Source organism: Apium graveolens, chromosome 1 (genome assembly GCF_009905375.1).
Source record: "Apium graveolens cultivar Ventura chromosome 1, ASM990537v1, whole genome shotgun sequence".
Classification (NCBI taxonomy): domain Eukaryota; kingdom Viridiplantae; phylum Streptophyta; class Magnoliopsida; order Apiales; family Apiaceae; genus Apium; species Apium graveolens.
In genome coordinates this window covers 97,302,035-97,329,333 of record NC_133647.1, presented here as the reverse complement: position 1 = coordinate 97,329,333, position 27,299 = coordinate 97,302,035, and the positions used below count along the sequence as shown (strand labels likewise).

At 41.8% G+C, this 27,299-nt stretch overlaps 2 protein-coding genes across 2 annotated transcripts; both read right to left on the bottom strand.

Annotated features, from left to right (window-relative positions):
- Window positions 1-214: 214 nt before the first annotated feature.
- Window positions 215-565, bottom strand: LOC141690390 (putative mitochondrial protein AtMg00310). Its single transcript, XM_074495207.1, has one exon. It carries the CDS (start codon window positions 563-565, stop codon window positions 215-217), a length of 351 nt encoding a protein of 116 aa, XP_074351308.1.
- A 25,816-nt stretch (window positions 566-26,381) lies between these two features.
- On the bottom strand, window positions 26,382-26,921 carry LOC141690198 (uncharacterized). Its single transcript, XM_074494916.1, has one exon. The coding sequence runs from the start codon at window positions 26,919-26,921 to the stop codon at window positions 26,382-26,384; it is 540 nt and encodes a 179-aa protein (XP_074351017.1).
- Window positions 26,922-27,299: the final 378 nt, after the last annotated feature.

The window sequence follows — 27,299 nt, the reverse complement described above, 5'->3', positions numbered from 1 at the left end:
TGCAATTACCTTGTAACCATTTACAGCAACTTCTGACTGAAAACATCCCATTATCCTCTAGCAACCAAAACCACGTATCCGGTCACTCACTTATCGGTATTGGAACTCTCAAAATTAGCTCCACATCCCTTTCATTACAAACATCCCGAAGAATCTCCATATCCCATTCTTTCCCTTCAATATTCATGAGACCCGGAACTTTACTATCTCTCAGTTAATATGGCATGCTCGTTGTTAAACACCCATTTGTATCATCTGTTAACCACTGCACACCCCATACATTTGTAGTCATCCCATCTCCAATTTTTCTTCTAGTAATTCTTTTAACAGCTTCTTGTGCACTCATAATGCTCCTCAAAATATAGCTTGGATTCGATCCCAGCTGTGCATTTAAAAAATCGGTATTAGGGAAATAATTTGCTTTTATAATTGCAGAAAATAAAGGATTGCTTTCATTTAAATTTCGCCAACCCTGTTTGGCCAGCATAGCCAGGTTGAAATTCTTAATACTTCGAACTCCCAGCCCTCCGTGCGATTTTGGCTTACACAACCTATCCCAAGCCATCTACTTCACCCACTTCGTAGCTTGCCCATGTCCCCACCAAAATACATTCATTTTCCGCTCCATGCTCTCACACAGACTTGCTGGGATTAAAAACAAACTCATCCAAAAGTTTGGAATGGTTTGTGCAGCAGATTTTCACAGCAGGAGTTTTCTTTCCTTAGATAATTCTCTATTACTCCGCCCTTGCAATTTTTTCTCAATCCTATCACTCAAAAAACCAAATGTCTCAGTTTTATTTTCCCCATGTACATCGGCATACCCAGGTACTTGTCAGGCCTGTCAATCTCTCGAACTTACAATTTTTCACACACACATAGTTGATCCTGGACAGAAGTATTTGGGCTAAAAATAACACTTGATTTATTATAATAGATCACCTACCAAGATAGACTCTCATACCTCAACAAAATATCCTTAATAATGGATGCTTCTACCTGTAAGGCTCTAAAGAAGAAATATCAGTCATCTGCAAAAAGTAAGTGAGATATACGTGGAGATCCTCTTGCCACCTTGCACCCATGAACCAATCCTGCTTCTTCATACTTTCGAATAATCACACTCAATCCCTCAGCACATAATATATATAAATACGGCGATATAGGTCCCCCTGTTGAACCCCTCTCTGTGGAAGCACTTCAGCAAAAACCTCACCATTATATAAGAAATTGTATGACACAGTCTTTATGCACTTCATGATCCTATCCACCCACTTTGAATGAAACCCAAATTTACCCATCATTTATTCAATGAAACTCCATTCCAACCTATCATAAGCCTTGGTGACATCTACTTTCAGCTCAGCCACACCACTCTTCCCTTGCATTTTCTGCTTAATATAGTGATTTATCTCGTATGCAATTAACGCATTATCAGTCAAAAGCCTCCCCTCGATGAAAGAAATCTGTTTGTCTGAGGTAATAATATTAAGACACAGCTTCAATCTGTTAGCCATGACCTTCGATAAGATACGCATCAGAACATTACAAAGGGATATTGGTCTTAAGTCCGTCATTTGCTTCGGATGTTTAACTTTAGAAATGAGGCAAATAAGTGTACTGTTCACTCCCCTCGGTAATTCCCCTTTCTCCATAAACTTTCTATAGAACATGATTACATCACCTCCAACTATATTCCAATAAGTTTGAAAAAACGCCAGGTTTAACCCGTCCAAGCCTGGCACTTTCTCCTTATGCATCGCAAATACTGCAACCTTCCCTTCTTCGTCCGTAACAGGTGCCACCAGGTTAACATTCTGCTCATCTGCAACCCTTTGAACTTTGTCTCTGTCTGACAGTTGACTATTCACCGGCGAGGAAGAAAATATGTTATCAAAATATTTAACTATAACCTCCTGTATTTCTTTATATGTTTCCTTCCATACCCCTTGCACATCTCTGAACTTCGGGATTCTATTAAGCTCCTTCCTGACTGATGTATGCTTATGAAAAAAGCGTGTATTTCTATCTCCTTCGCGAAGCCAAAATTGTTTAACCCTCTGCTTCCAATATATCTCTTGCTTTTCGAGAAAATGTAAATATTCCCACCACAACTGATTATACCTCTGAATTCCACTATTATCCCTTCCAGATCAAAATCTTCTTAGCTATTTCCTGTAGTTTGCTAATTTAATATGCATCTCCTTAATCACCCCTCCACCCCATTCTTCCAACTTAGCACAACATTCCAACATTTTATCCATAATATCTGTTACTCCTTCTTTGTTCCAGCAATTTTGAATTATATTTCTCACTCTTGCTCCCGAATCCACATATTCTCGAATTTAAACCTTCTCATTTTTGGCACATAAACTTGCCTGTTCAAATGAAGGAATAATAGGAGATGATCAGATGTGGACACCTCTAACACTCGAACTTCTACACCTGGAAACAACTCCAAACATTCTTTATTTTCCAAAACCCTATCAAGGCATTCTTGAACCCACCTATCAGTACCTATCGCCCTCTCCCATGTACATTTCTCCCCCGTATAACCCATGTCTACTAACCTGCAATCCAGCACAGCTTCGGAGAACCCTTCCAGTAAGTACCTCGGCCGAATTTTACCTCATTTCTTTTCTGTTAAGCCCCTGATCAACTGTAGAGGGGGGGGGGGGGGTGAATACAGTTACTACGATCAACTAGACAAAGCTTCAACAGAATCAAACAGTTTTTATATAAATCTTATAAAAACTTATTACACAAGTACTCTCCTACAAGGATGAACAAATATCCTTGAGAGCTGCTAGGTTATGCGAAAGATATAATAACGTCGCAATGCATATAACATGAACCTAAACTATGCTTTTATAGAGCACAACTACCAATGTATAAGGAATTCTATTCTATTAACAACAAGGAAACCTATACAATTACTTCTGAGATAAAGTCCTCCACCGCCATGAAATTCCTGTTTCCTTTTCTTCTTCAAAGATCAACTGATGTGATAAATACTGATCTCATCATCCATTGACATCATCATCCGTCGAATACCAACATCCGTTGATATCATCATCATCCGTTGTTGCTTATACTCATCATCCGTTGATGTCATCATCATCCGTTGTTGCTTATACTCATCATCCGTTGATGCTTGTAATCATCATCCATCGATACTTCTGATAGTTTCTATTTGATATCATCAATTGCTCCTAACATTTTCCCCCACTACCATAATGTCATTGAAATCTCCCATAATACACCAGGGTAATTTCCTCCAGTCTTGCATTGCTGTGACCCAGTCAGCATCTTATAGAGCTTCTTCAACCTTCTTAGGTTCAGTTTGAGATAGAAAAGAATGGTAAAAACATTCATTTTGAGTGGCTTTTCTTGTTCTTACACCGTTGTCAGGGTTTCCAATGATCAAGTCAGGTGTGTGTGACTTAGACCATTTTATTACTGATGGAAGTTGACTCCTAGAAGAAGAACCTCCCCCTTGATCCATAATTCTCTGTTATTTCTTTAAGTAGGACCACTGTTGTTTCCTGATGCTCCCCCTGGATCAGTGTTCCCATAGTTATCAGCATTTGACTCATCAGAGTTTGAGGAAGTTGAGTCTGATGATCTTTCTACTGATGCTCCTTGAGTTGTATCACTTGCAGTAGTCTCTGAATTTAAGTCATGTTACTCCCCCTCAACATATGCTTCAGTGTCAGAAGAATTTCCATTATTCTGTGGAACTTCAGAGCTTTGATTGATATCAGGACATACTGTATCAGAGTCAGGATTTAAAAGTTCAGCATAAGGTACTTCATTTTCGAATCTCAACTTGTCATGGTCATCTACATCTTCTAGACCTGTTATCTTCTTGTCATTAAAAGATACATGTATAGACTCCATGACTGTTCTTGTTCTCAGATTATAAACTCTGAAGGCTTTTGTAGTCAACGAATATCCTACAAATATTCTTTCATCAGCTTTTGGATCAAACTTGGTAAGCTACTCTGGATGAGTTTGGAGAACAAAACACTTACAACCAAATATATGAAAGTATTTCAAATTTGGCTTCTTTCCTTTCACCATCTCAAATAGTGTCTTTCCATGCTTGTTGATCAATGTTACATTTTGTATAAAGCAAGCAGTTTGCACTGCCTCAGCCCAGAAGTAGGTAGGAAATCTTGCTTCTTCTAGCATGGTTCTTGCAGATTCTATCAGAGTTCTATTCTTTCTTTAAACAACTCCATTTTTCTGTGGAGTTCGAGGAGCAGAAAACTCTTGTTTTATCCCCTTGAGTTTACAGAACTCTTCCATAGAGCTATTCTTGAATTCAGTTCCATTATCACTTCTGATGATCTTCACTTTGTATGTTGATCCTTTCTCCATCTCCCTCACATGATCAAGAATAATGGATGGTGTTTCATCCTTGGTGTGCAGAAAATGCACTCATGTGTATCTTGTAGATTCATCAACAATCACAAGTGCATACCTCTTCTTGGAAATAGACATAACATTCACTGAACCAAAGAGATTAACATGAAGTAGATGATATGGTTCAAGAATTGAGGATTCAGTTTTACTCTTGAAAGATGTCTTTCTTTGTTTGGCTTTTTGGCACGAATCACATAAGCCATCAGGAGTAAATACTGCATTGGGCAATCATCTTACAAGATCTTTCCTCACAAGTTCATTGATATTGTTGAAGTTGAGGTGAGAAATTCTTTTAAGCCAGCTCCAGCTGTCTTCCACAGATGCTCTACTTAGTAGACAAACTTCTGAGTTATCAGTTCTTGTGGAGACCCTGGCTTCATACAAACTACCATGTCTCACACCAGTCAATGTGATCTTTCCATCAGACTTACTGACAATCTCACAATGCTCCTTATAAAAATTGACATGGTAATCTCTGTCACATATTTGACTCACACTGATCAGATTATGCTTGAGTCCTGTAACCAGAGCTACATTTTCAATGATGACATTTTCAGCTTTGATTTTTCCAAATCCTAAGATTTTTCCTAAGTTGCCATCTTCATAAGAAACGCTTGGGCCAACCTTCTCCTGAAATTCTGATAGCGGGGATTTATAACCAGTCATATGTCTTGAGCATCCACTGTCCAAGACTAGAGCATTCCTCCTACCACCTTTCAATCAGTAATTTAAATAATTTATTGTTTTTAAGGACCCAGACTTGTTTGGATCCTTTTGTTAGGTCCCAATGTGTTTGTAGAAGGGGGGGTTGAATACAAACCATACCGAATAATCGAATTAAATGCGGAATAAAAATATGAATCAAAATTCAAGTTAAATAAGAATATTATTAAACTTGAAAGGTGTTACAACAACTGTATCGATTACAATGAATTAATCTCAAATTAATTATCACAAATCTAGAATAAATTCGACATGAACTTTTTCTATTTTTATAATAAAAAGATTCAAATGCTAAACAAAATTTGAGATTAAGTTCTAAGGATTTTGATCCGCTAGATAGTTACACAAGAACAAGATAAAGATTTCTAGTGGTTTGGATTTAACTTTAATTACTTGGCATGACAATCGGTATGACAATCCGGATTGTCATGCTAGTTCATTTTCAATTGTCTTGCTGATTTAAGAATGTTTTTAATCAAATTAAACTTCTGAAAATTCTTAATATTAATTATGAATTAATTAATCAATTAATTCAATTAATCAATAAATTAATCTTTGCATATATAATTTATTTTCTTAATTAAATTATATGACTTAATTAATTAATAGAGAATTAATACTAATCTTGAGCAGCAATCATTCTTCTGAAAATCTTCTGATAATCACAGTCAATTATGAATCAATTCCACCACTTCACTGTTGACACTCGATGTACTGTCTGGTTCATGAGTGACTAACTTCCGTGACGTTTCTTCATGTCTTAACTTTGATAATTGATTTTCTTCAGATTAAATCCTTGTAATTCTTTGATACCCTGACGAGATCTCTGTCACTTGATTAAATCCATAACCTTGATTTATATCACTGAGGCTTGATCAATTTCTTGAACTTCTTCCAGTGAATTAATTCCTCAAGTCTGTAGATGAACCTTGTTTCTGAATCCTTTGACAGATATTACTTTGCGAGATCTCTTTGACGGTAGATCCACTATTTACTTATTACATTCTTATTTCAGTTGAGCTAAATCCTCGAATGTACAAATAGGCTATGACATATACCTTACAATCTCCCCCTATTTGTTTTTTAGAAAATAACACACAAATACCTAGAGGATAACTCAACTAACAAATAAGAAAAAGATATAAACAGAAATGCAAAGTAAATAGCAGAAAAGTTCTGGATGACATTTAACATTTTCCAGATTCCAAATAGATGTTCCTCTAGACTGAACATATCTTCAAGTAGTTTCATTTTCATTTGTACAACCACATTTCCTGTTGAGAAGCGCATATCTGTCTTGTTTCTCCGCCTATGAGAATCAACTGATTAAAGAAGATCACCTTCGTTTACCACCTCTCCCGTACAATAGGATCCGCAGATAAAAACCAATGGTACTCCCCTTTTAGAAAACAACTTCTTCCCTTACTAGAAAATCACCTTGTGTTTACCACCTCTTCTCCCGTACAATAGGATCTGTAGTTACAAACAACATGGTGTGGTGTAATGTACATATGTAGGATCTTTTTCTTCCTCCCTGCTATTTCTCCCCATTAGTTGAGGAATCCTCCAAACTATTACTTAAGCTTTTATCTCCCTATTAAAGAAGGAATGTATGCCGTCGTCTGAAGGAGTTCTCATATTTCACTTGGTTGGAAAAGAAATAACCAGTGTTTCTCTTTCTTCCTCACTGTGAGTGTGTGATTCTGTTTAGTGTACCTCACATGTGTTTCACTCTTTTCTCCACTCGTGTTTACACTCATTCTCACAAGTGTATCACTCCACTCATAGCTCCAAAAATCAGCTGTACCTGCAAGGAAAATCACCTTAGTCATCCTTAAAGAGGTCACAGGTGGTGCAATGGGAGTTCACAAATCCCCATCCTTGTTAAACTCGTCAGATGAATTTGAGTCATAATTTACAAGTTGCTAGTTTCCCTTTTAGGGTTCCAGATTTGAATTCTGGGAAGGTAAACAATGATCCAAAGAATTTAGCATAAAGATCAAAGTTCCCTTCTAATGTCTGTGAAGACATTTCCTTGTGACTTATCAGGTAATATCTGAATCATTGTCAACAAGTTGCCAATCTGCGCCTATGTCAGATCCACTATCCGTAGATGCATCCAGGGGATTTAAGCCTGGGGAGGTAGACACTGACCACTGACATATGGCTTTTGGATCAGTATCCTCTCCTAACACCTGTAAAGGCAATTGGTCCATTAACGAACCTTAAACAATCGAATATGACCTTAAAATGGTCGAAACTTTTGTTTCCATCAACTCGTCCTTTGTGTGTGTAACCTTTCCTTGTGTATCAAGAATTGTTTATATTTGAGGTGGTGACACTACATCGGATACCCTGACCGACAGGCAAATTTCAATAGACACACCCTTTTGAGAGAATGAATCTAGTAACTGTTTTTGAGCCTTTTCAGCCATTACATCTTTTTGAGAAGATGTATGGGGGCTAACAGTTGTCTCAGTTTAAATACTACTCATCTATGTAGGAGACAAAGCTGCTGGGTTGACTACAGAACCTTCCTTATATGGTGCACTAAGGCACTATCTCCCTCACGCTCATTTATACTAGATTTAGTGGTAAGAGAGTGTTGGTTGGTTCTGTTTCTGTGTTTGTCTTTACAGTCTGGGATAGAAGTTATGGGTTTTCAACCTCATGACTGTCAATGAAAGAAAGTCATTGGAGACTGAACCTGTATCACAAAACATATGGCAATAGAGATAAAATGTACTTAAGATATATATTGAATGAAAATTATACATTTAATCTTTTGAGAGAAATGATGTACAATAGTGATTTCAAAGGATTTTACATGAAATAAGAAATCACTAATGTAGAAAGAAGTTTAATTTTCTCCTAAAACTGTCTGCACATATAAAACAATATGTTTGTGCCTAGTAATAAGAGAGTTATTACTATGATGACTCTACTAGTTCATATTAAACTGTAACTTCAGTTAGAGTGCCATGCCATGTTCTTGACGATTGCTTGAGTAGTACACTATTTCATACCAACCTGAAGTGAGATTGTGAAGAAGAGATTGCATAGTCCAATATATCTGCAACTGCAAAGTCCATGAACTGTGGTGCACTGACTTCCTCTTTTGACTCACCAACCAGGAGTACACTTGTATACATCTTACTAGAGTCCAATTCCAAGTGTAATGTGCATCAGGTGCCTGATATGTCGTAATATTCTCAAGTCTCGTCACTGGTGCTATATGTTAGATACTGCTTCCTGATAATAACCTAACACAATATACAAATTTACAATGATAACATTCCCAGCTTGCAAACAGCCATATCCCTCAGATAAACCTTTGTTGTTATCTCCAAAGGTAACCAGGGGGCCAGCTTTCTCAACCACATTTGATAACAGGGCTCTATCTCCGGTCATATGTCTTGATGATTCACTATCAAGAATCCATACTACCGGTTACACCTGTTTAATGCCCTGCACTACAAATGGATTAGACCTTCTTCGGAACCCAAACTTGGTTGGGCCCGGCATACTTGTAGAATTGTCCTTTGTCAGGCAAAACAACATTTTTAACTTTCATGGTCTCAACTTTCTCAATGACTGAACATTTGACCTTATAAACAGCCTTAACAAATTTCTGTTTAGGCTTAGGCACAAATGTCTCCTTCTAGCCTTAGAAGAACTAGCTGTCTTAGACCTATCATTCTTCTTATTATTCACATGCTGACGAGGAGTAGTCTTATCATTAGAAACATGCTTACCATTAAGATAAGCATACATCAAATTGAAAGCACAAGACATACAATTAGCAACCCCACATGCTTTATGAGAGTGATTAACAGCAGGCCATTTATGCATGGTAGACATGGTATTTTTGTTATCCAACTCATGTGTGTCTGAGTTAGTCTCAGTTGATTTCACAACTTTGACTGGAACTTTCGACACACTTGACTCAGAAACAACCTTCTCATTAGCATGATCTTCAGCACGTATTTCTTCTTGAATAACAGAAGAGGTCGCATCAAATGGTTCAGCAATTGATGCTTTATAGAGGGGTTCATCAACACCCTTAAGCACATGTGGTACTTCCCTCCCTTTAGCACAGACATGAGGATGGGAGTTTATGCCTAATTCTCCAATAGCAGCATTGTAATCATAACCTATTCCAGATGTTTGATTAACAGCTTGCTTACTGTAGAACTCTTTAGCCTTCGAACAAAAATTGAAGTAGGCTCTAACCTTAGTCTCAAGACCGGTGATCTTGTCTTTGAGAATAGTTTCGAGTTGTCTATAACAGTCAACTCTATTCTCTAGAAAAGATACTTGTTCTTTTAACTTGTCTTGATTAATGTGCACAAGTCTTAATTCATTGACCTCTTTCTCAAGGTCTTTGATCTGCTGACTTAACAGTTTATTATCACGACGAGCACAATCTAAGGAACCTCCTAGATGATAAACTAATTCAGCATCAGTAAATTTTACCTCTTTTCTTGACGATGAAGCTTTTCCATCAATAGCCATAAGAGCAAGATTCTCATCTTCTTCATCTTCACTATCAGTATCATCCCAGCTTCTTCCCTTTGCCAGGTAAGCCCTTTCAGAGTTACTCTTCTGATTTAAATCATAAGAGTTCTTCCTTACTTGCTTTGGCTTCCTGCATTCTGTGGCAAAGTGTATTGCAGTTATAACATCTAATGGTGCTCCGATCAACCATCCATGTTTTGTATCCACCACTACTGGTGTTAGAGGATGAAGATCCACCTGTCTGGAATCTGTTGTAGTTGGACTTGTACTTGAACTTGGGATTTCTCTTGAATCTGACATTGGAGAATCTCTTGATAATTTGGTCCATTGACTCATCTTCCAATTGCTCCAGCTTTTCCAAGGAATAAAAATCATCGCTGGATTGATTTGTAGTAGGAGGATCATATTCTGCTACTATCACATTTTCCTCAGCCTTGGAAAACTGTACCATTCTCTCTGACTGTTGAGATTGTTGTTGTTGTTGACCTTCAGCTACAAGAGCAGTAGATGTGCTGACCATTCTATCTTTCCCATAGACTTCCTTCTAATGAATCTGCTCCAATTCATAGGTTTTTAACACACCATAGAGTCTATCCAAAGAAATCTCACTCAGATCTCTAGCTTCTCTTATGGCAGTGATTCTATGTTCAAGATGAGTTGGCAGTGTTAAAAGGAACTTTTTGTTGACCTCCCTGATTGAATAATATTTTCCATTTATGTTCAGGTTGTTGATCAATGCATTGTACCTCTCAAACACTTCAGTAATTCCTTCTCCTGGATTGGATTTAAAATATTCATACTCAGAGGTTAGGATCTCCAGCTTGTTCTCTCTAACTTCCTCTGTACCTTCATTAATCACCTCAATAGTTTCCCAGATGTGTTTGGAATTTTTACAGTTCATCACATGTCTGTTCATCAAGGGATCGAGGGAATCAACTAAAATTAACTGAAGGCTGGCATCCAAGGAGGCTTCTTCTTTTTCAGCAGGAGAAAAATCCGCAGGCTCTTTTGGATAGGTTCTCTAGCTTTGGTAATCACAACATCATCTTCTATCACCTCTGGTTCGATAACCATCGGAGTTTTTGGACCCTTCTTTAACAAGTTCAGATATTTGGGATTTGCAACTTGTAAAAACAAGAGCATCTTCTTCTTCCACATGATATAATTTTCTTTATCAAATAGTGGAATTTTAACGGTTCCAACTTTTTGTGAAGTCATTATGAATTTTTGAATAAATAAAAATTCAAGGAGTTGAAAAATCACAAAAGTATAGGATCTTGATTTGTTCGTTAATCAGAAGGCTCTGATACCAATTGTTAGGTCCCAATGTGTTTGTAGAAGAGGGGGGTTGAATACAAACCGTACCGAATAATCGAATTAAATGCGGAATAAAAATATGAAACAAAATTCAAGTTAAATAAGAATATTATTAAACTTGAAAGATGTTACAACAACTGTATCGATTACAAGAAATTAATCTCAAATTAATTATCACAAATCTAGAATAAATTCGACATGAACTTTTTCTATTTTTGTAATAAAAAGATTCAAATGCTAAACGCAATTTGAGATTAAGTTCTAGGGATTTTGATCCGCTAGATAGTTACACCAGAACAAGATAAAGATTTCTAGTGGTTTGGATTTAACTTTAATTACTAGAAATTGTGATCTTGAAATATGCAGATGAAAATGGAATATTTCTAGGCGGCTGCTTCTGTGTTCTTGTTGAGAATCTATTCTGTTGGATATTAGTCTTCTGCTTCTTCTTTTCTTTTTAAATCAATCAACAAACTCTCATTGAACTGGCAAGACAATCCTGAGCTCAGCAAGACAATCGGTAGGACTATTGATTGTACTAGCAAGACAATCTGATTGAACTACAATGACTTTCGGTATGACCATCAGTTGAACTAGCAAGACAATCTCCTTCCCAGTAGAACTTTCGGTATGACTATTGAAATGACTTGGCATGACAATCCGTATGACAATCCGGATTGTCATGCTAGTTCAATTTCAATTGTCTTGCTGATTTAAGAATGTTTTTAATCCAATTAAACTTCTGAAAATTCTTAATATTAATTCTGAATTAATTAATCAATTAATTCAATTAATCAATAAATTAATCTTTGCAGATATAATTTATTTTCTTAATTAAATTATATGACTTAATTAATTAATAGAGAATTAATACTAATCTTGAGCAGCAATCATTCTTCTGAAAATCTTCTGATAATCACAGTCAATTATGAATCAATTCCACCACTTCACTATTGACACTCGATGTACTGTCTAGTTCATGAGTGACTAACTTCTGTGACGTTTCTTCATGTCTTAACTTTGATAATTGATTTTCTTCAGATTAAATCCTTGTAATTCTTTGATACCCTGACGAGATCTCTGTCACTTGATTAAATCCACAACCTTGATTTATATCACTGAGGCTTGATCAATTTCTTGAACTTCTTCCAGTGAATTAATTCCTCAAGTCTGTAGATGAACCTTGTTTCTGAATCCTTTGACATATATTACTTTGCGAGATCTCTTTGACGGTAGATCCACTATTTACTTATTACATTCTTATTTGAGTTGAGTTAAATCCTCGAATGTATAAATAGGCTATGACATATACCTTACACCTTTGGCTTTTTTAAGTTTTTTAACACATGCAGCAGAAGACTTCATATCAGAGTTTATGTTAACATTCTTACTATCAGTATTTATACATGTAGAAACATATTTTGCTTTAACTAAAGAGGGTTTCAGTTTATAAAAATCATAATTCAAACTGTGATACTCTTTATATGTATAAATAGAATTCCAAACACTTCCACAATGAAAACAAAGATTTTGTGGTTTATATCTAGCTGTTCTATTCCTAAACTCTGATTTAGAAGGAATAGCTTTTATCTCTTTATTCTTCCTACAAGAATTTGCAAGATGATTAGTGCTACCACAGTTTGAACAGGTCTTTCTAGGTGCATTAGGTGGGGTTACATAGTTTCTGTTATAGGGAGAATTTTGTATAACAGTGTTGTGGAGGTTAATGGGCGGAACAAAGATCAAGGACGGTGTTTGAGGGCGGAGGAAGGATGTTTGGTGGTGGCTGAGCTTGCATGTTGACTCCTTAAGAAAGAATAGGGTTTGTTATTCTCTGTCAAGTGTCGACTCCTTTCTCATACAAGTGCCTACGTACCCTATTTATAGGGATCAAGCCTCACGTAGTTCTTGGGGAACAAGTCACATAGGCTAGGGTTAGGACTCTTCAGCCCGTGCAGCCCAAGCCCATGATAGAGTCAGGCCTTTAGCCAATTTAGTCACGTAAATCTCAACCGGCTCCACACGCTTCCTACAATCTCGCGGCATCTCCGCAATCCTTCTCGTGATTGTAGGAACAACCCGTGTCGACCCCGAAATCTACGAGCAACTCAATCATCTATGAGTTACTTTCCATATCAAGCACAAAGTCCTCTAATGCGGGTCGGCCTGGCAGCCTCGGCCCGCACCGTCTTCATTTTTAATTAATAAATATAATATTATCTTTAACTCCATTAGATGTGAGCTCATGGGCCCAGCCCGCGTGTGGGCAACCGAGCCCAGCTCGAGTACTGTCACTTGAGCCCTCTTCACATGAAGTCACTTAAGCCCACTTCGCATATGAGAGCCCAATCGGCAAGTATGTGCCTACCTTACGGGCGTGACCCAGCTCGCATGTCACGAGCCCAACTCGCATGTTATGAGCCCAGCTCGTATGTCACGAGCCCAGCTCGCATGTCACGAGCACAGCTCTCATTGATCCATGATTCTAGCCCACACATGATAGTCCATCCATTCAATGCACCTAAAGGGACCTGTTTAGGGCCCATGACCGAAAGCGGGCATAACAACTACCCCCCAAAATTCCTGGGCGCATCTTGAGGCTAGGAATTTTCCAACAGTAGCTTTTGATGGCCTCGTAGGTGCGAGCCCACCAAATCGCCTCACGTACCTTACCTCGCACGCCTATTTAATATTCATTTTGACAGCCATTGGACAGATGGCGTGGGGATCCGTGTCATCATCCGAGATGGTGACACGTGTCATCTCCCCTTCCTCTCTTCTATCCCCTATAAATATGTGAGATTTGAATTCATTTCTCACATTTCCAAAAACACTTCCTGAATTGCTGCTCAATTTGCTCAAGGATCTACCACGGTGAAGATTATCATCTCCACAAGAACCGTCTACCGGCGGCGATATTCTCCGGGACCAGATTCATCAGGATCTTCATACACCTCTCCCACAGGTTCTCTTCGATTCGAGCCCATTTTATATTCATGCTTTTTCATGTACACCATGTGAGCACACACCACATGTTCGATGCGAGTTCACACACAACCACAAAACGCGATGCGAGCCCTTCCGCTCGTTTAGATACTTAGGTGTGATTTCGTGTGAGATGTGAGGACACTTAAGTGCGACCCCATACTTGTTTTTGTTTTCTTTTTAGGGCCACACACTAATTTTCACCATCTTTCACAGATGTCGAGTGCGTCTTCAGCCCGTTCCTACGGATCGTCTCGCTCCTCCTCGAGCCCGGCTCGCACCTCCGCCTGCCCATCTCATTCATCAGCCACTCCGTCTCTATTAAACCAATATCCTCCTAAGCAGCGAGGCTCAAAGGACTTCCAACGCGAGCTGACTTCTCTTTCTGGTCGTCTTAGCCAACCCATCTCTCCTAGCTCAACTATCACCCCTCAAGGGGCTTTGAACATTGCCATCGTTGAGAACTCGATGCGAGCAGCAGGATCCGGCTCGCTTGATATTCACCTCGCCCTAATCCTGAAGATTACACCAGGGAAAAGAATATTTATGATTGGAGAAGCAGGCCCGTGGACCTCTCCAAAATACCAGCCTCCCTCGGGGTGGAGGAACTTCTCAACCACGAGCCCGTTCCTCTGGACAAAGAACGAGCCGAGGAGATTTTAAGAGAAATGGCCGAAGAGAGGGCAACCCGTTTGAGGCAAGCAGCAGCTAACGACCTCGACCCCATTCACCTTGACTCCGAGTCTACTGACAGCGATCTGGGGAGTGCATACTATGACACCAAGAAGAAAGGAAAGGAGCCCGTAGCTGCTGAATACCCCATCTTGGGGCTCGAGGGTGAAGAGGACGGCTCGCACTGGTCCTATGACTCTCCTCAGAGCGAGGAGGTGGCAGATGTTACAAGTCAGTACAAGATTTGTAACTACAACTACGTCCCTGCGGCCTCTCCTGAGCCTTACGTGCCTCTGCCCAACCCAAGCTAGAGGGTGAAATTGTTTTCAATAGGCAGATCATTCCTGATGGGGAGGAGAGCTCAACTGTAAATGAGGAGGTTAAGGTGGTCGCCTGCCGCGACCTTCCCACCTCGCTGACTCAAAAACATCTGGCTGAGCACATTGAGCAATTCCAGCTCGAGGGCCATGTTGTCCTGCCCCTGCCTCACATGAAATGTTACCGATTTAACCATCTAGAGAATGGAGGTAGGGTGCCTCGCATGGTCTTGTCTACCTTCCTTTTGAGTCTAGGCATCTCTTCTCCTCTTCATCCTTTCATCAATGATGTTTGCGAGTACTACCAACTCGCACCTTTGCAGATCAACCCGAATGGATACCAGGCCGCCCTCGCATTATACATCATGTATAGCAAGTGTGGGTTTCCTCCCCTCACAACGAGGCAGCCGGGCTATTTCCTTAATCTAAAACATTCTCCCAATGACTTTGGATATTTTTACTTCTCTGTCTGGCCGTGCTTCAACAAGAAGAATCTCATTCACAATGGGCCGAGCAACTCGGGGAAGTGGAAGAGCCCCTATTTCTACGTCCACGAGGTGCCTCGAGTCCAGACTCATTTCTATTACAATCCATGTAAGTCTTCCCTGGCCGCTCTATTTTTTCTTACCATAATTCCTTCCTTTAACAACAAATGTTTTTTTTTCTCCAGCCACCCCGCCTCGCACTGTCCTCGTGGGACCAAAAAAAATAAATGCAGACAGCCTGCTAGACCTTCCCAAGGAAAATAGGGATATTCGAAAGCTCATAACGACCTCGAACCCGGTCGCGTGTGGGTTTTTGAAAGAAGGAGTGAGGCTGACCCCTCAAAAGAAGAAATCTAAGAGAGCCAAAAAGGGTAAGAATATCGGGCTCGCATGTGCGGGCCGGTATACTCGCGAGCGCGTGCTCGTGGGATCACGTCTTTATACTTCCTGCATGCATCACTTCACATTGCACCTTAATTTTCCATATTTTTTATCTGCTCGCATTACTTCCTTGCATTGCATCTCGCTGTGACTAATCTTTTTCTTCATTGTTTTCTCTTTCAGAAATGGCCATCTCCCCTATCCCCTTCATGGAGGAGGCTGAGAAAGCTGCGACCTCGGGCCCTGTTCAGCCCGCTGTAGCGACCACAGGGGCTCACTCTCAAGTCCCCCCTCCAGCTCGCATGAGGACCCTTACTGAGCATTTCAAAGGCTCAGGGCCTTCTCCTCGGCTAAAAAGGCATCGAGGTCACAAAGAAGGAAAAACTGGCGAGCCTGAGCCAAAGAAAGCTGCTCCCTCTGATGCTCCTCTTCCCTCCTCTTCTTCTGCCAATATGGTTGCGACCACATTCGGCCGGCTCGCTCAAGGTCACATCAGCGAGCAGGATTTAAAGGATTGGTCTTCCTCTGCTCTCGAGGTCAACCAAGATGCACTCTCCCGAGCCACGGCCGAAGTATACTATCGTCAGTTATCTAAGGCTCGAGAGATGCGAGCCCTCAGCCAGACCAACACAAAGCTCGAGGCTAAAGTCAAGTCCCTACAGAGTAAGGTCGCTGAGCACGGGCAAGAGAAAGTTACACTGGTGAACAACTATAATCAGAAGATAATTAACCTGAACACTGCTCATGACAAGGCCCTAAGGGAGCAGAAGGAGGCTCATGACCTGGCTGCTGAGGCATGGAAGAAGGAGAAGGATGCCCTCGAGGACAGGGTGCTCGAGCTGGAGGGATCAGTCTTTGCCCTGACAGAGGGTTGTGAGGCCGCCCTGGCTGATGCTAGGAACCTGGGGGCCAGGAATTTTATGAAAGTCTTTATGAAGAAGGTTCCTGACTTCGATTGGGCGGCTCTGGGTGCGAGCACAGCGAGGTATGCTGAAAAGTTGAAGTTAGAGATGGAGAGGGATGCCCAAATTGCTGAGGAGGCTCGGCTCGTGGCCGAGCAGGTCCAGGTCGCTGGTGATGAAAATCGTGAGGGGACAGAGGCTGATAACCCTTGATGTAGTTTTAATTAGAACTAGACTTTTGACTGGGTAAGCAGGCACCCCTCTCGCCTCGCGCTTGTATTGAAATATTCTGCCTCGGGGCATAACTTATTTAACTTTTCTTTGTATAAAATGTCAAGTCTTTTATGCCCGCATATGTCTTTACGGTGCTAGCTTGCTTTCTTTATTTTTGTGTTTTCTTATCACGCCTCTACTGACCAAAAGTTTTCATAACTCTGGCCGCGTATGGCGAGCGTTACCCCTTCACAGCGAGCCCAATTAACCAGCTCGTGTCATTTGTTCAATCAAACAAAAATTGACAAAGAATGCCAAGTGGAACAAGTTCGCATCAACTCGCAGGTGTTGTAGGTGTGCTCACACTAGCGGGCCGGCCTAGGAGCTCGCATGTGTCTTATCCTCGCATCATGCGACCTTGGGTATGTTTGATGGAGGGCTGGGCCCCCTGGATCGCATTTGTGGTCTTACGGGCCAGGGTATGAGCTCGCATAGCGGGCCTATACCTCTTTTTATCCACCTGTCTGGAATCTGTTGTAGTTGGACTTGTACTTGAACTTGGGATTTCTCTTGAATCTGACATTGGAGAATCTCTTGACAATTTGGTCCATTGACTCATCTTCCAATTGCTCCAGCTTTTCCAAGGAATAAAAATCATCGCTGGATTGATTTGTAGTAGGAGGATCATATTCTGCTACTATCACATTTTCCTCAGCCTTGGAAAACTGTACCATTCTCTCTGACTGTTGAGATTGTTGTTGTTGTTGACCTTCAGCTACAAGAGCAGTAGATGTGCTGACCATTCTATCTTTCCCATAGACTTCCTTCTAATGAATCTGCTCCAATTCATAGGTTTTTAACACACCATAGAGTCTATCCAAAGAAATCTCACTCAGATCTCTAGCTTCTCTTATGGCAGTGATTCTATGTTCAAGATGAGTTGGCAGTGTTAAAAGGAACTTTTTGTTGACCTCCCTGATTGAATAATATTTTCCATTTATGTTCAGGTTGTTGATCAATGCATTGTACCTCTCAAACACTTCAGTAATTCCTTCTCCTGGATTGGATTTAAAATATTCATACTCAGAGGTTAGGATCTCCAGCTTGTTCTCTCTAACTTCCTCTGTACCTTCATTAATCACCTCAATAGTTTCCCAGATGTGTTTGGAATTTTTACAGTTCATCACATGTCTGTTCATCAAGGGATCGAGGGAATCAACTAAAATTAACTGAAGGCTGGCATCCAAGGAGGCTTCTTCTTTTTCAGCAGGAGAAAAATCCGCAGGCTCTTTTGGATAGGTTCTCTAGCTTTGGTAATCACAACATCATCTTCTATCACCTCTGGTTCGATAACCATCGGAGTTTTTGGACCCTTCTTTAACAAGTTCAGATATTTGGGATTTGCAACTTGTAAAAACAAGAGCATCTTCTTCTTCCACATGATATAATTTTCTTTATCAAATAGTGGAATTTTAACGGTTCCAACTTTTTGTGAAGTCATTATGAATTTTTGAATAAATAAAAATTCAAGGAGTTGAAAAATCACAAAAGTATAGGATCTTGATTTGTTCGTTAATCAGAAGGCTCTGATACCAATTGTTAGGTCCCAATGTGTTTGTAGAAGAGGGGGGTTGAATACAAACCGTACCGAATAATCGAATTAAATGCGGAATAAAAATATGAAACAAAATTCAAGTTAAATAAGAATATTATTAAACTTGAAAGATGTTACAACAACTGTATCGATTACAAGAAATTAATCTCAAATTAATTATCACAAATCTAGAATAAATTCGACATGAACTTTTTCTATTTTTGTAATAAAAAGATTCAAATGCTAAACGCAATTTGAGATTAAGTTCTAGGGATTTTGATCCGCTAGATAGTTACACCAGAACAAGATAAAGATTTCTAGTGGTTTGGATTTAACTTTAATTACTAGAAATTGTGATCTTGAAATATGCAGATGAAAATGGAATATTTCTAGGCGGCTGCTTCTGTGTTCTTGTTGAGAATCTATTCTGTTGGATATTAGTCTTCTGCTTCTTCTTTTCTTTTTAAATCAATCAACAAACTCTCATTGAACTGGCAAGACAATCCTGAGCTCAGCAAGACAATCGGTAGGACTATTGATTGTACTAGCAAGACAATCTGATTGAACTACAATGACTTTCGGTATGACCATCAGTTGAACTAGCAAGACAATCTCCTTCCCAGTAGAACTTTCGGTATGACTATTGAAATGACTTGGCATGACAATCGGTATGACAATCCGGATTGTCATGCTAGTTCAATTTCAATTATCTTGCTGATTTAAGAATGTTTTTAATCCAATTAAACTTCTGAAAATTCTTAATATTAATTCTGAATTAATTAATCAATTAATTCAATTAATCAATAAATTAATCTTTGCAGATATAATTTATTTTCTTAATTAAATTATATGACTTAATTAATTAATAGAGAATTAATACTAATCTTGAGCAGCAATCATTCTTCTGAAAATCTTCTGATAATCACAGTCAATTATGAATCAATTCCACCACTTCACTATTGACACTCGATGTACTGTCTAGTTCATGAGTGACTAACTTCCGTGACGTTTCTTCATGTCTTAACTTTGATAATTGATTTTCTTCAGATTAAATCCTTGTAATTCTTTGATACCCTGACGAGATCTCTGTCACTTGATTAAATCCACAGCCTTGATTTATATCACTGAGGCTTGATCAATTTCTTGAACTTCTTCCAGTGAATTAATTCCTCAAGTCTGTAGATGAACCTTGTTTCTGAATCCTTTGACATATATTACTTTGCGAGATCTCTTTGACGGTAGATCCACTATTTACTTATTACATTCTTATTTGAGTTGAGTTAAATCCTCGAATGTATAAATAGGCTATGACATATACCTTACACCTTTGGCTTTTTTAAGTTTTTTAACACATGCAGCAGAAGACTTCATATCAGAGTTTATGTTAACATTCTTACTATCAGTATTTATACATGTAGAAACATATTTTGCTTTAACTAAAGAGGGTTTCAGTTTATAAAAATCATAATTCAAACTGTGATACTCTTTATATGTATAAATAGAATTCCAAACACTTCCACAATGAAAACAAAGATTTTGTGGTTTATATCTAGCTGTTCTATTCCTAAACTCTGATTTAGAAGGAATAGCTTTTATCTCTTTATTCTTCCTACAAGAATTTGCAAGATGATTAGTGCTACCACAGTTTGAACAGGTCTTTCTAGGTGCATTAGGTGGGGTTACATAGTTTCTGTTATAGGGAGAATTTTGTATAACAGTGTTGTGGAGGTTAATGGGCGGAACAAAGATCAAGGACGGTGTTTGAGGGCGGAGGAAGGCTGTTTGGTGGTGGCTGAGCTTGCATGTTGACTCCTTAAGAAAGAATAGGGTTTGTTATTCTCTGTCAAGTGTCGACTCCTTTCTCATACAAGTGCCTACGTACCCTATTTATAGGGATCAAGCCTCACGTAGTTCTTGGGGAACAAGTCACATAGGCTAGGGTTAGGACTCTTCAGCCCGTGCAGCCCAAGCCCATGATAGAGTCAGGCCTTTAGCCAATTTAGTCACGTAAATCTCAACCGGCTCCACACGCTTCCTACAATCTCGCGGCATCTCCGCAATCCTTCTCGTGATTATAGGAACAACCCGTGTCGACCCCGAAATCTACGAGCAACTCAATCATCTATGAGTTACTTTCCATATCAAGCACAAAGTCCTCTAATGCGGGTCGGCCTGGCAGCCTCGGCCCGCACCGTCTTCATTTTTAATTAATAAATATAATATTATCTTTAACTCCATTAGATGTGAGCTCATGGGCCCAGCCCGCGTGTGGGCAACCGAGCCCAGCTCGAGTACTGTCACTTGAGCCCTCTTCACATGAAGTCACTTAAGCCCACTTCGCATATGAGAGCCCAATCGGCAAGTATGTGCCTACCTTACGGGCGTGACCCAGCTCGCATGTCACGAGCCCAACTCGCATGTTATGAGCCCAGCTCGTATGTCACGAGCCCAACTCGCATGTCACGAGCACAGCTCTCATTGATCCATGATTCTAGCCCACACATGATAGTCCATCCATTCAATGCACCTAAAGGGACCTGTTTAGGGCCCATGACCGAAAGCGGGCATAACAACTACCCCCCAAAATTCCTGGGCGCATCTTGAGGCTAGGAATTTTCCAACAGTAGCTTTTGATTGCCTCGTAGGTGCGAGCCCACCAGGCCACACCAAATCGCCTCACGTACCTTACCTCGCACGCCTATTTAATATTCATTTTGACAGCCATTGGACAGATGGCGTGGGGATCCGTGTCATCATCCGAGATGGTGACACGTGTCATCTCCCCTTCCTCTCTTCTATCCCCTATAAATATGTGAGATTTGAATTCATTTCTCACATTTCCAAAAACACTTCCTGAATTGCTGCTCAATTTGCTCAAGGATCTACCACGGTGAAGATTATCATCTCCACAAGAACCGTCTACCGGCGGCGATATTCTCCGGGACCAGATTCATCAGGATCTTCATACACCTCTCCCACAGGTTCTCTTCGATTCGAGCCCATTTTATATTCATGCTTTTTCATGTACACCATGTGAGCACACACCACATGTTCGATGCGAGTTCACACACAACCACAAAACGCGATGCGAGCCCTTCCGCTCATTTAGATACTTAGGTGGGATTTCGTGTGAGATGTGAGGACACTTAAGTGCGACCCCATACTTGTTTTTGTTTTCTTTTTAGGGCCACACACTAATTTTCACCATCTTTCACAGATGTCGAGTGCGTCTTCAGCCCGTTCCTACGGATCGTCTCGCTCCTCCTCGAGCCCGGCTCGCACCTCCGCCTGCCCATCTCATTCATCAGCCACTCCGTCTCTATTAAACCAATATCCTCCTGAGCAGCGAGGCTCAAAGGACTTCCAACGCGAGCTGACTTCTCTTTCTGGTCGTCTTAGCCAACCCATCTCTCCTAGCTCAACTATCACCCCTCAAGGGGCTTTGAACATTGCCATCGTTGAGAACTCGATGCGAGCAGCAGGATCCGGCTCGCTTGATATTCACCTCGCCCTAATCCTGAAGATTACACCAGGGAAAAGAATATTTATGATTGGAGAAGCAGGCCCGTGGACCTCTCCAAAATACCAGCCTCCCTCGGGGTGGAGGAACTTCTCAACCACGAGCCCGTTCCTCTGGACAAAGAACGAGCCGAGGAGATTTTAAGAGAAATGGCCGAAGAGAGGGCAATCCGTTTGAGGCAAGCAGCAGCTAACGACCTCGACCCCATTCACCTTGACTCCGAGTCTACTGACAGCGATCTGGGGAGTGCATACTATGACACCAAGAAGAAAGGAAAGGAGCCCGTAGCTGCTGAATACCCCATCTTGGGGCTCGAGGGTGAAGAGGACGGCTCGCACTGGTCCTATGACTCTCCTCAGAGCGAGGAGGTGGCAGATGTTACAAGTCAGTACAAGATTTGTAACTACAACTACGTCCCTGCGGCCTCTCCTGAGCCTTACGTGCCTCTGCCCAACCCGAGCTAGAGGGTGAAATTGTTTTCAATAGGCAGATCATTCCTGATGGGGAGGAGAGCTCAACTGTAAATGAGGAGGTTAAGGTGCTCGCCTGCCGCGACCTTCCCACCTCGCTGACTCAAAAACATCTGGCTGAGCACATTGAGCAATTCCAGCTCGAGGGCCATGTTGTCCTGCCCCTGCCTCACATGAAATGTTACCGATTTAACCATCTAGAGAATGGAGGTAGGGTGCCTCGCATGGTCTTGTCTACCTTCCTTTTGAGTCTAGGCATCTCTTCTCCTCTTCATCCTTTCATCAAGGATGTTTGCGAGTACTACCAACTCGCACCTTTGCAGATCAACCCGAATGGATACCAGGCCGCCCTCGCATTATACATCATGTATAGCAAGTGTGGGTTTCCTCCCCTCACAACGAGGCAGCCGGGCTATTTCCTTAATCTAAAACATTCTCCCAATGACTTTGGATATTTTTACTTCTCTGTCTGGCCGTGCTTCAACAAGAAGAAACTCATTCACAATGGGCCGAGCAACTCGGGGAAGTGGAAGAGCCCCTATTTCTACGTCCACGAGGTGCCTCGAGTCCAGACTCATTTCTATTACAATCCATGTAAGTCTTCCCTGGCCGCTCTATTTTTTCTTACCATAATTCCTTCCTTTAACAACAAATGTTTTTTTTTCTCCAGCCACCCCGCCTCGCACTGTCCTCGTGGGACCAAAAAAAATAAATGCAGACAGCCTGCTAGACCTTCCCAAGGAAAATAGGGATATTCGAAAGCTCATAACGACCTCGAACCCGGTCGCGTGTGGGTTTTTGAAAGAAGGAGTGAGGCTGACCCCTCAAAAGAAGAAATCTAAGAGAGCCAAAAAGGGTAAGAATATCGGGCTCACATGTGCGGGCCGGTATACTCGCGAGCGCATGCTCGTGGGATCACGTCTTTATACTTCCTGCATGCATCACTTCACATTGCACCTTAATTTTCCATATTTTTTATCTGCTCGCATTACTTCCTTGCATTGCATCTCGCTGTGACTAATCTTTTTCTTCATTGTTTTCTCTTTCAGAAATGGCCATCTCCCCTATCCCCTTCATGGAGGAGGCTGAGAAAGCTGCGACCTCGGGCCCTGTTCAGCCCGCTGTAGCGACCACAGGGGCTCACTCTCAAGTCCCCCCTCTAGCTCGCATGAGGACCCTTACTGAGCATTTCAAAGGCTCAGGGCCTTCTCCTCGGCTAAAAAGGCATCGAGGTCACAAAGAAGGAAAAACTGGCGAGCCTGAGCCAAAGAAAGCTGCTCCCTCTGATGCTCCTCTTCCCTCCTCTTCTTCTGCCAATATGGTTGCGACCACATTCGGCCGGCTCGCTCAAGGTCACATCAGCGAGCAGGATTTAAAGGATTGGTCTTCCTCTGCTCTCGAGGTCAACCAAGATGCACTCTCCCGAGCCACGGCCGAAGTATACTATCGTCAGTTATCTAAGGCTCGAGAGATGCGAGCCCTCAGCCAGACCAACACAAAGCTCGAGGCTAAAGTCAAGTCCCTACAGAGTAAGGTCGCTGAGCACGGGCAAGAGAAAGTTACACTGGTGAACAACTATAATCAGAAGATAATTAACCTGAACACTGCTCATGACAAGGCCCTAAGGGAGCAGAAGGAGGCTCATGACCTGGCTGCTGAGGCATGGAAGAAGGAGAAGGATGCCCTCGAGGACAGGGTGCTCGAGCTGGAGGGATCAGTCTTTGCCCTGACAGAGGGTTGTGAGGCCGCCCTGGCTGATGCTAGGAACCTGGGGGCCAGGAATTTTATGAAAGTCTTTATGAAGAAGGTTCCTGACTTCGATTGGGCGGCTCTGGGTGCGAGCACAGCGAGGTATGCTGAAAAGTTGAAGTTAGAGATGGAGAGGGATGCCCAAATTGCTGAGGAGGCTCGGCTCGTGGCCGAGCAGGTCCAGGTCGCTGGTGATGAAAATCGTGAGGGGACAGAGGCTGATAACCCTTGATGTAGTTTTAATTAGAACTAGACTTTTGACTGGGTAAGCAGGCACCCCTCTCGCCTCGCGCTTGTATTGAAATATTCTGCCTCGGGGCATAACTTATTTAACTTTTCTTTGTATAAAATGTCAAGTCTTTTATGCCCGCATATGTCTTTACGGTGCTAGCTTGCTTTCTTTATTTTTGTGTTTTCTTATCACGCCTCTACTGACCAAAAGTTTTCATAACTCTGGCCGCGTATGGCGAGCGTTACCCCTTCACAGCGAGCCCAATTAACCAGCTCGTGTCATTTGTTCAATCAAACAAAAATTGACAAAGAATGCCAAGTGGAACAAGTTCGCATCAACTCGCAGGTGTTGTAGGTGTGCTCACACTAGCGGGCCGGCCTAGGAGCTCGCATGTGTCTTATCCTCGCATCATGCGACCTTGGGTATGTTTGATGGAGGGCTGGGCCCCCTGGATCGCATTTGTGGTCTTACGGGCCAGGGTATGAGCTCGCATAGCGGGCCTATACCTCTTTTTATCCTCATCTTTTATCTACTATGTGTTCATATTTATCTAAGCGGGCCGTGGCCCAGCTCGTTTCACGTTCTTGGCGTCAAGTGGGCCGGGGCCCGGCCTGATTTGTGATTTTAACATGTTAATAAAACAACTGTTTTGTCCTCGCATGGGTTCCCAAGGATGGGCTCCCCTGCTGGGTATTTAATCTATTAACAGAAGTTAAAATATCAAGTGCACAAATAGAGATTAATCGTTTATTCATAGATAATGGGAAGTGAAAGGAGTACATGCTTGTGGTCTCAGGGAGGTACCTATATGGCACTACCCCCCGAGACTTAGGAATATTTTAAGATAATACTAAGTCTGAAAAGAATAATATTACTGATAATACTTGCGAAGGTGCTCCGCATTCCAGGCTCTTGGGATCAACTTGTCTTGCATATCATTGAGGTGGTAGGTTCCCTCCCAGAGCACCGACTTTATCTTGTAAGGGCCTTCCCAATTTGCTCCAAAGACTCCGTGACTCACCACCTTGGTGTTTGGCATGACCCGGCGCAGAACCAAATCTCCCACTTTGAAAGTTCGGGCTCGAACTTTACTGTTATAATACCTAGCTGTCCTCTGCTGATATGCCGCTATCCTGATCTAAGCATCTTCTCGAGTTTCTTCGATCATATCCAAATCGAGCCGATGATTGACCTCGTTTGCCTCTGAGTCATAGTTATCCCTTCGAAAAGATCCTGCTCCCACTTCTACGGGCACCATAGCTTCACACCCATACACCAGAGAGAAAGGAGTCTCTCTAGTTGTGGTTCGGGGTGTAGTGTTGTAAGACCATAGGACCTGGGCAAGCTCCTCTGGCCATACTCCTTTCTTCTCTTCAAGCTTTGTCTTTAAGGTATGCTTAATGATTTTATTAACAGCCTCTGTCTGCCCGTTACTCTGGGGGTGGCAGACTGCGCTAATGCTCTTCTGAATCTCCAGCTGCTCACAAAACTCTCGCATTTCCTTGCTATCAAATTGTTTCCCATTGTCAGATATCAGCTTGTAAGGGATGCCATAGCGACATACAATAGCCCTATATACAAACTCCTTGAGCTTTTTCACTGTGATGGTGGCTTGGGGCTCGACCTCTGCCCACTTAGTGAAATAGTCTACCGCAACCACCGCATACTTGACGCCTCCCCTGGCCTTCGGGAGTTCCCCAATCAGATCAATTCCCCACATGGAGAAGGTCCAGGGGCTCATGAGGGATGTGAGAGAGGCCACGGGGCTGTTGTAATAATTGGCGTATCGCTGACACTTATCACAAGCTCGGGAGAATTCAAAGGCATCTTTTTTCAGCATTGGCCAGTAGCAGCCTTGACAGAGGATTTTCTGAGCTAGAGAGCTACCCCCGAGTGATTGCCACAAATGCCCTCGTGTACTTCCCTTAGGATGTAGTTGCATTCATCTCCATCTATGCATTTGAGGAGAGGCACACTGAACCCTCTTCTGTATAGAATCCTGTCGTATATCACATAGCGGGCTGCTTTATATTTTATCCTCCTTGCCTCATTTTTTTCGTCCGAAAGTGAACCTTTTTTAATGTATGCAAGAATATGTGTCATCCATGTGGGGCCGAGCTCATTATTGAGGCTGTCCACCTCGTGCTCGGGCACACTAGGTTGCCTCTGTATATCAAGGGGCACGGTCCCTAGCAAAGTGCTCTCGCGGCGTGAGCCAAGCTTAGCTAGCTCATTCGTGCCTTCATTCTGCCCACGCGGGATTAGTTCCAGCCTCACCTCGTTGAACCTCGCGATTATCCTCTGTGCACACTTCAGGTAAAGCTCTGTTCTCGGCCCCTTAACTTGATACCCCCCGTTTATCTGATAGACCACAATCATGGAGTCACTAAACACATTCAAATTCTCGACCTTCATTTCCAAAGCTAGCTTGAGACCGTTGATCAGGGCCTCATACTCGGCATCATTGTTGGTTGCATGAAAGGCCAGATGAGTCGCACGTCTGATCTTGTGCGCCTCTGGGCTGATTAGCTCAATTCCAGCTCCTACTCCATCACCGTTAGAAGCTCCATCCACAAATAGGCTCCACCATGGGGCACTATTTTATCTCTTCAGTCCAACTTCTTATGTGCTAGGTATAACAACAAGGGCTCTCGGCTCCACCTCTTGATGTGGAGGAAATTCTAGCAAAAAATCGGTCAGGGCTTGGCCTTTGATCGTAGTCCTTGGCTTATAATCCACCTCGAATTGGCCGAGCTCAACCGTCCACTTCAACATTCGACTAGAAGACTCTGG

What these genes read in the sequence shown, in the direction of transcription:
- LOC141690390 (XM_074495207.1), bottom strand. Translation starts at nt 565, where the DNA reads ATGGCTTGGGATAGGTTGTGTAAGCCAAAATCGCACGGAGGGCTGGGA.
- LOC141690198 (XM_074494916.1), bottom strand. Translation starts at nt 26,921, where the DNA reads ATGAAGGTCGAGAATTTGAATGTGTTTAGTGACTCCATGATTGTGGTC.